This window comes from Symphodus melops, assembly GCF_947650265.1.
Source record: "Symphodus melops genome assembly, chromosome: 15".
NCBI classification, from domain to species: Eukaryota; Metazoa; Chordata; class Actinopteri; order Labriformes; family Labridae; genus Symphodus; species Symphodus melops.
This window is the reverse complement of record NC_136705.1, coordinates 5,476,238-5,492,007: the sequence shown is the minus strand read 5'-3', so window position 1 is coordinate 5,492,007 and position 15,770 is coordinate 5,476,238. Positions and strand designations below refer to the sequence as shown.

The 15,770-nt window shown below is 38.0% G+C and overlaps 1 protein-coding gene across 1 annotated transcript in view; it reads right to left on the bottom strand.

Moving 5' to 3' along the window:
• The window catches only part of ret (ret proto-oncogene receptor tyrosine kinase), a 42,392-nt gene that overhangs the window by 21,258 nt on the left and 5,364 nt on the right, over positions 1-15,770 (bottom strand). The window contains exons 6-16 of the mRNA XM_079362221.1: positions 13,762-13,844; positions 11,080-11,156; positions 10,107-10,137; positions 9,851-10,011; positions 7,344-7,456; positions 6,965-7,086; positions 6,286-6,409; positions 6,110-6,196; positions 4,970-5,047; positions 1,914-1,984; positions 719-831 (exon numbers count right to left, since the gene is read on the bottom strand). Of these exons, the coding sequence (XP_079218347.1) occupies positions 719-831; positions 1,914-1,984; positions 4,970-5,047; positions 6,110-6,196; positions 6,286-6,409; positions 6,965-7,086; positions 7,344-7,456; positions 9,851-10,011; positions 10,107-10,137; positions 11,080-11,156; positions 13,762-13,844 (1,060 nt within the window). The remainder of the gene's footprint in view (positions 1-718; positions 832-1,913; positions 1,985-4,969; positions 5,048-6,109; positions 6,197-6,285; positions 6,410-6,964; positions 7,087-7,343; positions 7,457-9,850; positions 10,012-10,106; positions 10,138-11,079; positions 11,157-13,761; positions 13,845-15,770) is intronic.

The following is a 15,770-nucleotide window of genomic DNA, read 5'->3' as shown; positions in this document are numbered from 1 at the left end:
GTCCTTGAAATGTGGGTTAGTTTAGGAAGTCCTATGTAAGAAACCCCTCCCCAGGTGGGTGACACTCTGACAGCTACATAATTGTCCTCTGAGTCCGCCTTCACACTGTTAACATTTGGGTGCCCAAGAAAGCCCAAGCCTCCTAAGCTGTACCTGAGGGGCGTGGTCAGGGACAGCTCATGTGCATTTAAAGCAAAAGACACAGAAAGAGCCTTTTCTGAGCAGGGCTGAAATAGAGGGCTTTACAGGCATACTGAAATACACAATTCTTGACCTGAGTGGATTTCTGGGAAGAAACTTTACAGAAATGCTTTTGGGAGCTCTGAGACATATTGAAACATTATTATGTGACCTTTAAATCTTCATGTTAAAAGTTAACACGGAATACTTGTTAGCAAACTGTTGCCTATTTGCACATACAGTGCTCAATAATATTGAGCCCCACACACACACGCACGCACATACACACACACACACACACACACACACACACACACACACACACACACACACGCACGCACGCACACACACAGGACTGCCACTTAAAAACTAGTTCACCACTAGAACTCGCCATAAGGCCATTGGATGATTGAGATGAACACCCCACATAATTGTGCTCATAATGCACAATGCTATACATTGGTGCGAAATTCTGTTCTTTTAGAAATCTTTTAGAATCTGGTACACAACACTGAATTTTCTGATTTGTGAATTATACCTGGGAATATGAATGGCTGTCCGCTCCACCAATTCTTCATATCAGTGACAAAGTAAATGCCTGCCAGCAACAGGAAGGAGAAGCTGCCCATACACATCACATAAGACAACGACCTGGAGAGAACATTAGCAACGCATTAAATTAACAACAACAACATTTTAACTCGGTTCATTCTGGCAACATGAAAATGTCTATAGCATGGTGTGAATTAGGGGAGTCTATTTATCCTCTATTATAGGTAAATCACCCCAAGGAATCCTGAAACAAACCAGCAAAGGGTGGGGTCAGTTTGCGAGATTGGGCTAAAGCATTAGCAGAGGATCCTTGGCACATGCTCGATGCAGCCGTGCCAACCAGCCATGTCCTTGTCTGCTCCTAAGTGCAAGAATGTTTGATGTAATATCTTCTAATGTAAAATGGCTGCCTCCAAGCAGCCTCCCTACACTGGCCTTTTTACATTTTTATCTGAGCTGAAGTGGGGCCAAAAAGGACTCTGGCTGAGAGGTAATTATTTCTAGACATCCAGGCAGGGATCATGCGCAAGAGCTCAATAACCTGAGCATGATGAACAGCCTATAAAAGCCAGGCAGGTAATGGCGAGGGATGAGCACAGTGTTAGTGGAGACCCAAGGGGATAATCATAAAAAATTTGCTTACACATCACAGACCAAATGGTATTCTTCCTGATGCAATATTAAAATGAATAACATCATATCAGTAGGAGTAGTACAACAACAGTTTGTAAAGTCCTCTATGTCTAAGCAAGTAATGGTGATGAATTTTAATGTAAAATTATTACACACAAAGAGGATGATGTGCCTTGTTTTCACAAAAGGGAATTTGATAGTTTGGAAGCAGTTAGACTACTTTGTCATTAAATAGATGTGTTTTTTGTTTTTTTTGCTAGAGCCGGATCCCACTTCATCATTCAGAGCTGGTAAAAATTTGTAGTGAGTGCCTTGTAGAGAGGATAAAGCATCCTTTATCTTGCTGGCCGTAAGGAAAAGCCATCATGCAGGATGTATAACTGCTCCACCTCACACTCCCGACAGCCTGGGTGATTATTTACAGTTGTAGCTGTCGTAAGAGGAAAGTAAGCACATGTTTTAGCATCCTTGATTTGTGCCTGTTGGAAAATCCATCCTTTCTTTTGTGAGGAAAAGTGGCTGGATTAAGAGGGTCAGGAAGCACTTACCAAAGGTTTTTATTGACAGGTATAAATCCTCCATCTCGTGTGCACTTAGAAAGGATGGCTGCAGAGATTCCCTAAGGGTGGGAATGAAACAGATTTCAAATCGATGGGAGGATGATAAAGCAAGCTGTATTAGGCTGCTAAAACATAAAGAAACTGAATCAAGTGAGTCCAGCAGATTAAACAATTATCTGAAAGTCAAATGAACAAGGTCCATGACATATCTTACAAAACATTGTACTGCAAAATGCTTATTTCATTATCCACACTGAAGGATAATCTCTAGAGGAGGTCCAACTGAAGAATAACAGTTGTTTGAAGCCATGTTGACTCCACAGACGAAATAACCATCAAAAAACAACTGTATGTGATCATTTGAACTGCACACGAATTAAAGCTTATATTTGCTCTTCTAATGACTTATATCATGTAGATACCCAAGAAAACATTTTTGTTCCAAAGACAAACCCAGGTCTGTGGATCTCAAACCAAACATGCCTTTAAAATGGATATCCATCATGTGTATAGATGACAGAATCAATTGTGTCGAAATAGCCTAGCTGGGGCTGAATTGAGTCTCCAGGCTATCCAAGCGGCAGGATGTGGGCTGGGGCTGGTATGTGGGACAATCGCTCAATTTCAATCTCTCACTTCTGGAGTCTGATCGTTGGACTTTAATTAACAGGGGCTGTTTGTTAAGAGTAAATGCATCCTCCCCTGAATATCAATGCACTACTGAAACTGTATTACAGTTAACTTTGGTGTAAAAACCAGCCTTTCGTTCACTTTCTGGTTCTTTGTGAGCCTCGTTTGAATAAGGACAATTCTTTGGTTGGGCGAGTGCAGAAATGAGCCCCCTCCTCCACCGAGTACACCTACTAATGTTAAGAGCACATGTCTGAAACAAGAGGCATTTCAGCTCTGCTTTCTGCCTCCCCTCAGAGGTGAAATTCTTATGAAAGACTCAATGAGGCCAATCTGTAAAATGATTTTTTCCTTCTCAGTTTGTGAAAACACTTATACAGTACAGAGACTTCCAAGAGATTAGGCAACTGACATTACAATAAGTCCAAAGAAATATACATTAACGTGGATAAATTATGTTGCAGTCATACTCTTGACATGATCTGTATCTTTCCATGAATGATTTAAAAAGTCCTGCTTCCCAATTCATCATGAGAAATATGTTTTATTGTTATTTTCTTTATTATTTGAAATGAATTCCATAGCTAAAAATCACATGATCCTAAATATGACAACCCTTACATATCTTTTATAGTATCCCAAAACTCTATGTAACATTAACTTGCTGCACCAGGAGATTCAGTAGACAACATAACAGCCTAATGTTTTGTTTTTCATCCTGTTTTCTTTATCACTCCACCTCTGGGGAGAAGCCAAATGGATGTAATTTATTTCACCTCCCTCCAGTCATTCCCTCCACAATGATAGTCAATAAGATTCAACAACAAGAGACAGAATGAGGAGATTTGTCATTTAGGAATTTAGGTTAATGACATTTAATTCTCACAACAGAATTTCAATTGATTCGTACAGGCTGGATTTTTCCTGATTCGCAGAAAAACATAAGACCCCATCCCCTGTGCTTCTCCACTCCCTATGTCTTACAATGTCTCAATATTACGTTATTTAAATATAGTACTTACATTCTAAAATATATTTAAGTAACTAGCTTTTTTTACTGCAACAAGTTTGAGAAATGGAAACAGCAGTTTTGGACTTTTAGTCAAACAATGGTTCCAATATTCTTATGAAACCTGATAATTAGATTAAGTCTACATATTAATGTATCTAAAACTTTGTTTTGTCATCAAGTACTTGCTAAACTTGTGTCAGAAAAATGTATGTTTTTTTTTCTTCATAAAAAAGTTCAATTATAGCAGCTAGTACCATTCTGGATTAAGTTTATGTGTCATAGTCAATGGATAGTACAGTAATATACAACAACTAGTCAACATGAAGTAAAGTGTTCTGTTTCTGTGTGTTTTTCTTCCTCTGGGTTTACTCTGCTTCATTTGATACAGCACACTTAGATTTCAAAGGCTGAATGACGCTGCCAGCTCTTCCAGCTCTATCACCACTCCAGGTCACAGGACTGCCAGTTAAGGATGTCTGCCTCCACAGCATGATTGCTCATACTGACCCTATTTTGCAACAGAGTTCATCTCTAGAGCATCTTATTAATGTAAATGAAACTGTGGCCAAGCACGGTTCAGCTAAACTGGGCCTTTCAACGTGAATATCTCGCAATCTCGTAAGAGCAGATTCACAGCCTCCAAAGGTTCAGAAATGCAAAACAGCCCATCTCGCATAACACTGGGCTTCTCCCAGTGGGACACATTCCCCATTTAAATGAAATAGAGGCCGTCCTGCCATTCTTCTAGTTTTCAGACCACCCAGAAAGAAATCAGATCCCAAACCAATAGGACCTAAAATTATCTTATGAAAATCTTCCTTTAGTTCTGATTCTGACTAAAGACTAATCTATTTACAAATACTTGTCCAATAAAACCGATTGTATTGATGGAATATCTGTTATATTACTGTATCCCTGCTGTCATCTTATTGGTCCGTAAATGTTTGAAACTTTTTGTGCATGTACATGAACCCATCATACTCTTCATCAGATGTCCCTTATATAGCCGTCAAAACTCCTCCGATCAAAAACCACACGTGAAGCACGCAGACAACGAGGTATAGTGTGTATCCCCCTGAGAAGTTACAATTCCAATCTCTGCCCGGAAACCCAGCCACACATCGATGTTGTGTTATTGTATTGAGATCACACATTTCCTCTGCAATGTCCCGCTAACGAATAGCTTCATTAGCAATACAGCTGTTTTAAAGGGGCTAGACAGACTGCAAAGTTCATCAACAAGGCGAAGTAAAATATTAAGGACATAAAAGTGCTCAGCTCTGTGTGCGTCACAGTGACAGAAAGAGGTTTCAAGTGTAATTTATTGTCTTAATATCAATTGGCTTTTATACCAATTTAGTTCATTATCCATGTTTTAAAACCTCTACATGACGTAACGTACCAGGATGGCAGCCCACACAAAGAATCGACAGAGAATGTGGACGTTCCTTCCCTTGTAGAAAACGATAATTTTTCCAGCCTATAGAAGGGGGAAGTAAATATCAGCACAGTCATCACAACTCATCACACATTTAATGAGAAATTCCATGTAAACACCATGTATTTGCCCTTGGGTAACCGAATAGGCCTGGGATGTGGGTGTCAATGCTGTGTCCATGACTTGGCGGAATCATTTCCCCTTTTCTATTGAGGCAGATGTGGAGTGTAAGTCATCTGCATCATGTGATTAATTTGGTGATGATGAATATGTTTCAGCTGACGACTTTAGCACGGTAAACATATAGAAGAGGGCAGCAGGCACCTGGCGTCTCTTCTAAAGCTTGCTGACTGATGGGGTCGGTGCAAAGCGCCCACTGGGAATTGAGCAATGTGGCTGTTTTTTCAGGGCAGCTTCCCACAACACAAATGGTTATAAGAGATACTGTTGCATTTTTTTTGTCATTAAAAATGGACAGCTGCGCATTTGAAATTTGATGGCTAACAGTCTTCCAGACAACCTTCATTTTAGTGCAACTGCTGTCCTGCTTGCTATTATCATCTTATCAACATGGACAAATGAGAAACATTATCATTCACCTCAGTGTGAATAAAATTGGAAAAGAATCTGAAACATATCTGCTTTATTACAAATGTGAATGCTTAGTGGATATTTAGATATCCATAGCAACACGTGCATGTTTTATTTTTTAAGCAATTATAATAAAAAACATCTGTTTTCAGTTAATCTGATGATGAGGGGCTCACTTAACCCAGTCACATATACAGCATGTTCTTCTATACTTTTCCTGAGATTTCAAAATAACATCCATTGTAAATGTAAATCCAATTTAGTACAACAAAATGGGCATTTATGACACACAAAACAAACATTGCTTTCTCACTGATCATTTGTTGCTTTTAATGAAAATACATTGTACTTGGTTTTGGTAAAAGCTGTGATTTATGCAGATTGAGTCATTTTTCTGAAAATCCTTATAATGATTCAATTAATACATTTGAAACAAGCTAACCTACATTTAAAAAACAAAATAAGTGTTTACCTCTATTTAATCATACAAAAGGAAGAAAGTATCCATCTTACTTGCATCCCCAGGAATCCAATGACGATTGAGTTGATTGTACCCAAAACCCCCTCTGGGTCAAAGGGCTGTGTGGTGAGATACATTTCCTGGACAAGCCAACATGAAATGCACAAGGAAGGTTTTTTAACATTATTAACACAAGTAGGCTTTTATGATAAAGCAAAAAAATTCTTACTTTGCATGTGGGGTATCTGTACATATTATCACCAAACATCGATCTATCAATGTAACCTGCTGCACCTCCAGTGCAGTTTGGGTAAAGACCATTATCACCAATTCCACCAGCTCCCAAATACCCTCTGGAAACAAGCAAAAAGTGTACAATTAGAATTAAAAGAATAAGAAAGTTGAAAATGTAACAAAACTTTAGTTTTATGTTTATGAAAAACAAAGCTTTATAAAATGTGATTTGTAGGTAAGCTGGCTTTACAACAGATTCTCACATTGCACTAAAATTAAATTAAAATATAATAGATGTTGAAATAAATACCAGATTGTGGAGAACAGTAACATTTGAACTTACAGTGTAAGTGCTACAATAGGCAGGGTCAAAGAATGGGGGAAAAAAAACATTTAAAAAAAAGCATCACGAAGCAGAAGACACAGAGCGAGGAAGATGGATCCTCTGCCTCCCTCCTCTTATTGCTCATGACAGACTGAGATTGGGTAATTATGCCCTCTGAAGCATCCACCACATGCTCATAAATCATGGCAGTTCATAACATCAGAAACACAAGGTGCACACCTACACCTCTGCTATAGTCCTTCAACCTCAACTTGAGATGATCTCAGCATGGAGAAATGGACATTGGGTTGATGAGTAGATCAGACAGTAGGAGCCTTGCTGGACTTACGTTGGGCAGCCGGGCACAGGCATGAGGAAAGTGATGCATAGCCACAGAGTCTCCAGCAGGATGATAATCAGCCACTGTTGCCAATAAAGGACCACATCCTGAACAGGGCTGCCCGAATGATTCTACATCAAACAGTACACACATGTTATCATAAATTATCCTAAGGTGAAAAACTGAAACAACTTTTGACAATTTTAACTCAAAATATTGGACAGTTATCAAATCAAGCGGAATGAAACATTATTAAATCACCAAACTCGACCAAGGAGTAAACATGTCAAACTAGCACATTTGTGAATGTGTGTCAGGCTGTACTTCTTTAAATATTTTTAACTGGTGCGTAAGGACCAACTAAATTGAAATTGACAGAGCAGCTCACCGCTGTCAGAGGGATTTCTTTCTGGCCCCAGAAAGTCTGCAGGAGAGACAGAACAAAGTAAGTAAAGCCAAGGCGCTGCAGCACTCCAGGGACTCTCAGCCAGGACAAGGAAACTGGAACACAGTCAACAAAAAACTGCATGAACCACGTGTGGCCTGAATCAGAAATTTCATTTGTCACTATTCTGGTTACAAATGAGCTGTTTTCTCAACTAATTATCTTACCTTCACTTTATTTAACTTTTCCCTATTTCTCTACAAATGGTTCTGTGACTTGGTTGACAAATGTGCAACACAAATAAAGGGATTTTATTATTCTATTATCTAATTACAACTCATATATAAGCACAGACTTTCTGTTGTGTCACGATTCCTTATGCCTTAAGCATAACCATGCGTTGATCCTATAACATGGGAACGTCTTCTCATTTATTCCATTACTGCTGCGGACAGCGGTAACAGGCATGGGGACACTTGGGGAAATAATTTCAGCCTTCAGGATACAGACATGTCAGGAAAGTGGGAAGCTAATCAAAGATTCCCAGTTATCTCTTGGTCTCAACAAGGAAAGGATTGGCTTGTGGCTGAGAGATTGATGGTAATCTACACATTAGTTAATTGAAAACCTCTTTGCTGAACAAAGTGGCGAAAAAACAGTGTTACCCCAATCATTGATTCAGACAAATCAAATAAGTGGCGGAAATGAAGGGAAGGGAGGAACAGGAAGGCGCTTATTTATGACACATTTGTTAAAACTGCAGGTTACATTAAGATCAAGATAATAAATTGTATACTCCTACAATCACTTAGATGAAGAATCACTGTTGAGGGGAATGTTTGAGGCTGAACTGTAGGAATGTGTAAACATTTCTTTGGTTTAATTTGTAATCTTTTAGTGTGAAATCGAGATCCCTTTGACATTCAGTAACATGTCAGGGTGTTAAAGTCCTGTCTGCTTACCTAATCTCTCCACTTTTAGCAAAATAAAAAAAAACACTGAGCAGTGACTAATAAAACAACGAGAAAGTACAGCAAATAATGTAGCCAAGGTAAAGACTTTCCAAAAAGAGAGAGAGAGTTTTCTTAATAAAACATCATCTCATTGCCACTCTGAAGCAGGGGTTTAAATATGACTTTCTGATCTCATCTTCATATGAATGATCTTTTGTCATCAAGGGTTGACAGCTGAATAAGAATAAAGACACAAACAAATAAAGTGGTGGGAAAGCTTTTACCTGTTAAGTGTAAAAGATCAAATATACACAAATTTGACATCTAGGTATTTCAGCTTGCAGTAGTGATGATAGAGGTTAAAACCCTTTCCTTTCCTGTCAGACACTGAAACCATCAAACATATTCAGTTGATATGACTGTGTTTTCTAATTAGATTTAGTTATTGGACTGAAATTCTGAGGACGTCCTTGGAGACAGAGGGCAAAGCTGCTGTTAACGGTAAAGTCACTGTGATGTTATGATCAGCTCCAGCAGCAGCCTCTAGAGCAGCTACATGGGACTGAAGGGTGAAACACTATCTGTTTGGAATCGTCCATTATGTCGTTGTTGTTTTTGCCCAATCTGCCTCAGTTAAACGTCCCCTGGTGCTGGATTTTCAGTCTGCACACACAATAACAATATTTTTGTTAACCCAGTTATGTAGACATCTACCCAGGAAAGTCCATTAGCTGTGGGGATGGCTAATGTGTCAAAGGCACCTCTCGCATCCCTATAGGTGGATGATAAAATGGTGTGTTTTCAGCATGTCTCTCCTCCTGTAAACCTAATAACCTTGCAGACTTCACTTTGATAACACATTAAGAATTTACCACATATAAAACTGTAGTTTTTAGTGTTATATGTTTAGCATCCCCTACAGGAGCTGAGTATTACTTCTGGTTTGTATTTTAACTGCAGCAAACAGTTATCATTAATCATTGAGTTTTTTTTCCCAATATTTAACAATTTATTTTGTCTTGTGTCTATTGAAAACATTCTTGCTTTTTAACCAGTATACACACAGTTGTTGTTGTTTTTTTCAGCCAAAGGTGAAGACCCAGGCTATTAAGTAATGTGAAGAGACTTTAAAGCAACAAACTCAATCACATCAAAAGAGATAAATCACCATCACTGCAATTCATCTATAAAAGGACTCACATGTTTTTCAAACTATTCTCCGAATAATTTTTTTGTGGAGGTATTTATTGTGTTGTTTACTAATCATGCAGGTTTATGTAACATAATACACTGTTCCTGCAAAGTTGTTGCCGAGTCTATATTCTGATATTCTGGTCCATTAATATTATAAAAACCTTTTGCTGTCTCCATTAGCGATAATTATCATCAGTTGTACCATACATGTAATCGTGAACATAATATCAGACATACCAGAGTCTGTTTTTCTTTTATATTCCCAACATGAAGCAAAAAAAAAGCAGTACATTACATAACAAGCAAAACCACACAAAATGATCATGTTTCATTGACAACCCAGTGCTTCTTTTTTGCACTCACGTGGTCCATCTCTTGGAGAGTAGTTAAGGAAGCAGAAGCCGAGCATCATGAGGACGGCTGTTCTCCAGGTGATTTTGTGCAGCTGCTGCAGCCGGCTCACTCTTCTCCTCTGCATAGATCTGAAAGCTAAAACCACTGAAGTTCCAATGATAAATACGAACCTGAAAGAGACAGCATTAAGTTATTAAAACACATGTACAAAAGTCTTATTACTTTGTGGAAAATGTTTGACAGTCCTCCTGTACCCTACACCTACCATGGCATTACAAGATCTGCAACAGTTAGACCTGCGAAAACAGAAAGTTAGAACAGTTAACACAGAGATACTGAAACTTTTTGTCACTTCACAGTTTTCACAATTCTAGCTATTTTCTCACTTCCTCAACCCAATATACAAGTAGACCTTAAAACATTATTGTTTTTAAAGTGATGCCTCTGCCTTAAACTTTTCATTTGTAAACGCGTGATTAATGAATATCTGCACTCATGTGATAATAGTTTCTCTGTAGCAAAGACAAGATGAATCAAACATTTCAGAAAATCAATACATCCTTGTGGATGTGGCAACAACACTGTCATCAGATTTGAATATAGAGCATCCCCTTTATTGTAACATTGATTTAAAAAAAAAGTTACAGTGACATGTTTGGATTAAAAACAACAACAACAACAACTTTCTGTTACTGAGAAAACATTGGATGCATTGCAGCAGTGAGGAGTTACTGCTGACTGTTCCTCAGGGTTGAGACTTCTCCACATACAAGAAAACATGTCCAGCTTCTTACAGAAATCTTTTCTTCTCTTTCTCATCTGTAAGGTTATATTTAGTGGATTGTGAAATTGAATTGCATTCTTTTGGTCATGTCATTTAACTGACAACTTTTTGCAACTTTAATAAAAAAATCTCACAATCCCGTCTTATAAAGATAAATACAGTAGAAAGTGTTTATTTTATGTATTTAAGACTGCATTCAACATAATATCCAGATGAGAAAATTCTGCTGCTACTTCCAGCAGTTACACAATAACTTTATATTTGTCTTTGTGTTATAGAAAGCAATACACTTTCTTTACATGGCAAAAATTCAAAGTGAACTGTATGAGCTGTTAAAAGTTATTTAATTGGCTTCAATGGCAGTGAAAGGGGCTGTAAGGAGGAGATTCAAATCAAACTAATATCACTGTGGTATAACTTACTATTATTTGGTATGCATGGTGCTTTACTTTACCATTCCACGGTGCATGTTGAAAGAACCAGTAGCCTCCTCCACCATAGTTCACGAAAACCATGACTGTCAAGGCAAACCTACAACGACAGCACAACAATAAGGAACTACACCAGTGGATGCCAGCCAATTTCCTTTGGACCCATACATTCAATTCAGCTATCATGAAAAATATTAAATTCAGAATAACATGTTATATCTAAGTGTTTTCTGACAAAAATGACTACATTCAGTACATTATTAGACTTCTGTGTTAAAGCTAAAGATGCTAAAAGAGGAACATTTTATGTGGTCACACTCCAAATGCAAGGTAATGCAATCTAAGCTTTATGAATCACTCAGGAAATGAATACTTGTCCTCTGGATCTCCTCGAGCAGTGCTGACTACAGACTTTGCATCTAATATATGATACACTTTATGCTTTAGCACCGGCCAAGACTGCACCACATGTGATGGAGTGCCTCACTGAATTAGGCACCGGAGGAAAAAAGGTGTTTGCCTTGCATGTCAGAAAATGGATATGGACAATTACATGATGTAAATACTAGCATGGTTGAGTTATTCCAGAGGTCAGGTTTAGTTCTTTCAACATATCAACTACTTGTGTTTTCTTTATGTTTTTGATGAATGTTTCTAAATCATGTATTATGTTTAGTCAAACAATACAATATAGTGTTCGGAGCCATAACAAGATAAGGACAAGATCTAGGAACAAGATTGTCTGATAGGTGCACTGTATCATCTGCCTCCTCTTGTTTTTCTGAAAAGATTCAATTAAAAGGTGCACCCAAGCCATTACTCCTCTTTGAGCCCCAACCTGCTGATACAAGATTTTAATCAGACACTATCATCTCAAAGGGCTTTTTAAGAAGCGTAAATCCAGCTCTCTCTCTCTCTCTCTCTCTCTCTCTCTCTCTCTCTCTTTCACACACACACACACACACACACACACACACACACACACACACACACACACACACACACACACACACACACACACACACACACACACACACACACACACACACACACACTAACAATTACCCTTGCAGGCAATCATCTTAATTTTGATGAAGATCCATTAGTTGCCATAGTGACAAAGCCACAGGTTACAAGCCAGATGAGACCTGAATATCCTTGCAATATTGGGGCTTATTGGGACCTTTTGTTTGTCCCATAATTTTAAAACAAACCGTCCTTGATGTTTGAATGATAATGTAAGCACCATGCAAACTACATTGTAAAAAAAAAAAAAAAAAAAGTGCACTAATGGCTGATGATTAGTATTAATGGTATTAATAGTATTAACGGTTTTATAATATGATTATGAAAATGACTTTGGTTATATCAGGTGGTTATATCTGGTTATGATTCACTGAATAATGTTCAAATACTATGAGATAGTTAGCTTCTTATTTCTAAATTAAAATTGATATCAATAAAGTTGATATTACCTCTGCTGAGCATTTAGCCAACAGAGTATCCAACTATAAGAAAGTACAACTTCTGTAGACATTGTTAAGTTTTGTCAGAGCTATATACATAAAAACAAACCAAAGGATAATATTGAGCTCAGTCAAAATAAGGCACAGAATGAGTTAGACATCTGGTGTGGGACGCAATCCGATCCATTGTTTTGCTGTAAAAGTTGTTCACTCTGCTGTACGGCACTACTATTTACTGACGATGCAATTTTCAGCTGTTAGGAAGCAGGCGACAGGCTTTTAGAAGTGTGGCGCAAGATTAAAATCCAAATCCTTTTAGAAAAATTAAGGTGCAACAGCAGCTGACTGTTCTCTGTATATCATGTCAGTGGAGCCTGAGCAATGATCAGAAAAACCTTTCAGGCCTGAGGAAAAGCATTTTGCCTTCAGAAATATCATAGCATTTATGGCAGATGACTGATGTGTCTGGTCTGAGTAGAAAGTTGTTACTTATCAGGAGTAAGGATCATAAGTCACAGGACTGGGAAGGCACAGGCAGAATTGATCATGAATGCTGAGTCAATGATTGATTAAGTGTGTTGTAAGGTATCAGAATTTCCAGCATCACCATTTATGACATCCATATATAATATCCTGAACCAAAGCATGACATGTAAGCAGGACTTACCACGAAAGGAATATGTTTTTTTAAAAATACATAGTTATTTCAGATTACTCTTTATCCGAAAGGATAGAAGGTAGAAGATGCCAATTGTCTCCCGGATGCTACCTTTGTGATTCTGGATTGCATCTCGCTTTCCATTTTGGCAGGAGATCTATGGTTGTGTGGATGTGTGCTGATATGTTGACGGTATTATTACATCAATTATTTGGCAAGAGGCAGGTCAAAGCCACACCAGCATCCTGTTTTCAGAGAGCCGTGCTTTGTGTCTACCCCGAGGCCACAATTAAGGGAAGCAGGGAGCCCAGATTCAATCACACACATCATTCCTGTCTCACAGAACTGCACTGTTCCAAACCCACTATGCAATGATATCAGAAATCATGCCTAAAGCTATACAGCCTGATAACAAAAGCTTGAGGGAGCCCGTGGCCAGACTATGACCCCTGTAATTATTTATTATGCTGGGGCTGTAGATCTTAATCATGCCTTAGACCGTTCTAAACAGAATTAGCATGTGAAGGAGCCACATGTGCTGATAGACTGATAAAATGGACGATTGTTGATGGTCTACATACCCTCGAAAAGTGTCCAGAGAGCACAGACGTGTTGGTTTAGCTTTAGTGGTATTGTGCTCAGCTTCAAATGCTTGTCCACCCTCCTGTACACACAATCAAGAGACAGACAAAGTAATGTTAGAACTCACAATAGGTAAACTGAACATTATGAGTATGAGAAGTAACAACATTTGTAAAATTAATTAGCTCATGATGATATTGTTGTTTCTACTTTTTTTTGACATTGTAAATAGTTTTTTAACATTTGAAAGACTATTCGTCTTCACATGCTAAAGTGAAGTTAAGGGATATTTGGGAGAGTAGGTTAGAGGTGGGGGTGTCATGAATGGGAAAAAAAAACCCAATGAACTGGACCCACGTGCAAAATTAAACTAAAAATATGTACTAAACAAAAAGGCCAAAGGCATACAAAACATACTTTCAAAATCCAAAAACTTGAAGTCAAAACCCTAGAGCACAGGAAGATGGCCGACAAAGACAAACATCCCACACTGACAACTAACAACAATGAACTGACACAGAACAGCTGTTTATATGCTAGCAGAACCTTGCCTTGTAAAATGCCATGCAAACATAGAACATTAGCCACTGGCTTCATAAACCAGGCTTTTTTCCTCCTTCCAGTTCCTTCCCGACTCCTATTCGCTTCACTGCTATTTCACTATTTTCAAAATCTATTTTAAATCATCAAGATTGGGATCACCTTTTGTAAAAGATCTTTTTTTTTGTTCTCTCCCATAGTGCTTTAACGAACCATACTTATTGATTCCTTAAGTGGTTTTAAAGAACTTCTCTTAACAAATGTTCTCCACTTCAAACATCCTGCAACACAGTGTCATGGAGGGGATGATCATTCTTAATATTTGCACATTTAATGTGTTTTTGGACGAGTCTTCACATCACAGATATAAATCTATGAAACTATAATGTAACTTTAACTTATTTTTGGGCCAAACCATGATCAAAACAGTGCCGATTCACAGGAAAAAAATGTATTAGTTGACGTCTGGTGAGGTTTGGGCACCAACAGTACATAATTATGTTTGGAGATCATGGTTTGTCTAGTAAATTGGCACCAAAAAAAGGAAAAATAAAAGTTAGCTTTCAATCTAATATTTGCCCTTACCCTAACATTAAACCTGCAGGAGACGTCATATATTGTAACTGTGAAAAAATACATTTGGTACTTTTTTATTGTACTGATTGAAGTAGAAGCTCTAAGATAGCTGCTTCTATATTTACTGCTAAAATGGCTAAAACTAAAAATTCCCTATGATTCTTTTTCTAATGATTTTACTATATCAATGAAAATTATACCAGAAAACATTTTGTTTTGTTGTTCAGACAAAAGGGCACAAGCCCTTTGTGAAATGTTTAATTTTTAAGGTCATCCTTCTGAACTTTCTTTGACTGATTTTTACCTCTGCCCAAGATGACTGGAATTGAAAATGTATTTACAATATTGTTTCTTTCTTCCTATTGTTCTTGCACATTGTACAAAATGTTTGTATATACTTATAGCAACCAATAAAAATGAAACGTAATGGAAAGATTTGATGACTTTCCTGTAACTGTTATGATAATTTAAAAATGTACAAAACTTGAAAACTAAATTGCTCCAGGAGTCAACATTCCTCAAAATAATGTTTGTCAACTTGTGCTGTATGGTGACACGTTCACCCCATCCTACCCTCCTTACCCCTCCTCCCCCTTTGTGAAGGCAGCCGAGATGACCCTGGCCTGTTGCCCTCCCAGTTGGATTAGCCTGACTCACTGGTCTCCATACAGGACTTTAAAGAGCCAGATCAGGAAGACACCAGCACTAATATGTTATGATGGATCTGCATGCCATCCAGACAGCATACGGAAAACAGAGACATCTTGCTAGAATAGTGAGAGAGGCCATTCATGCTCACCATAAATACACAGCAGCTCTTGCCAACAAGAAAGATGATTGGATAGATACAACGCTCTATTGCTTCTATGTAAGTCTGCTGTACAATTGGCTC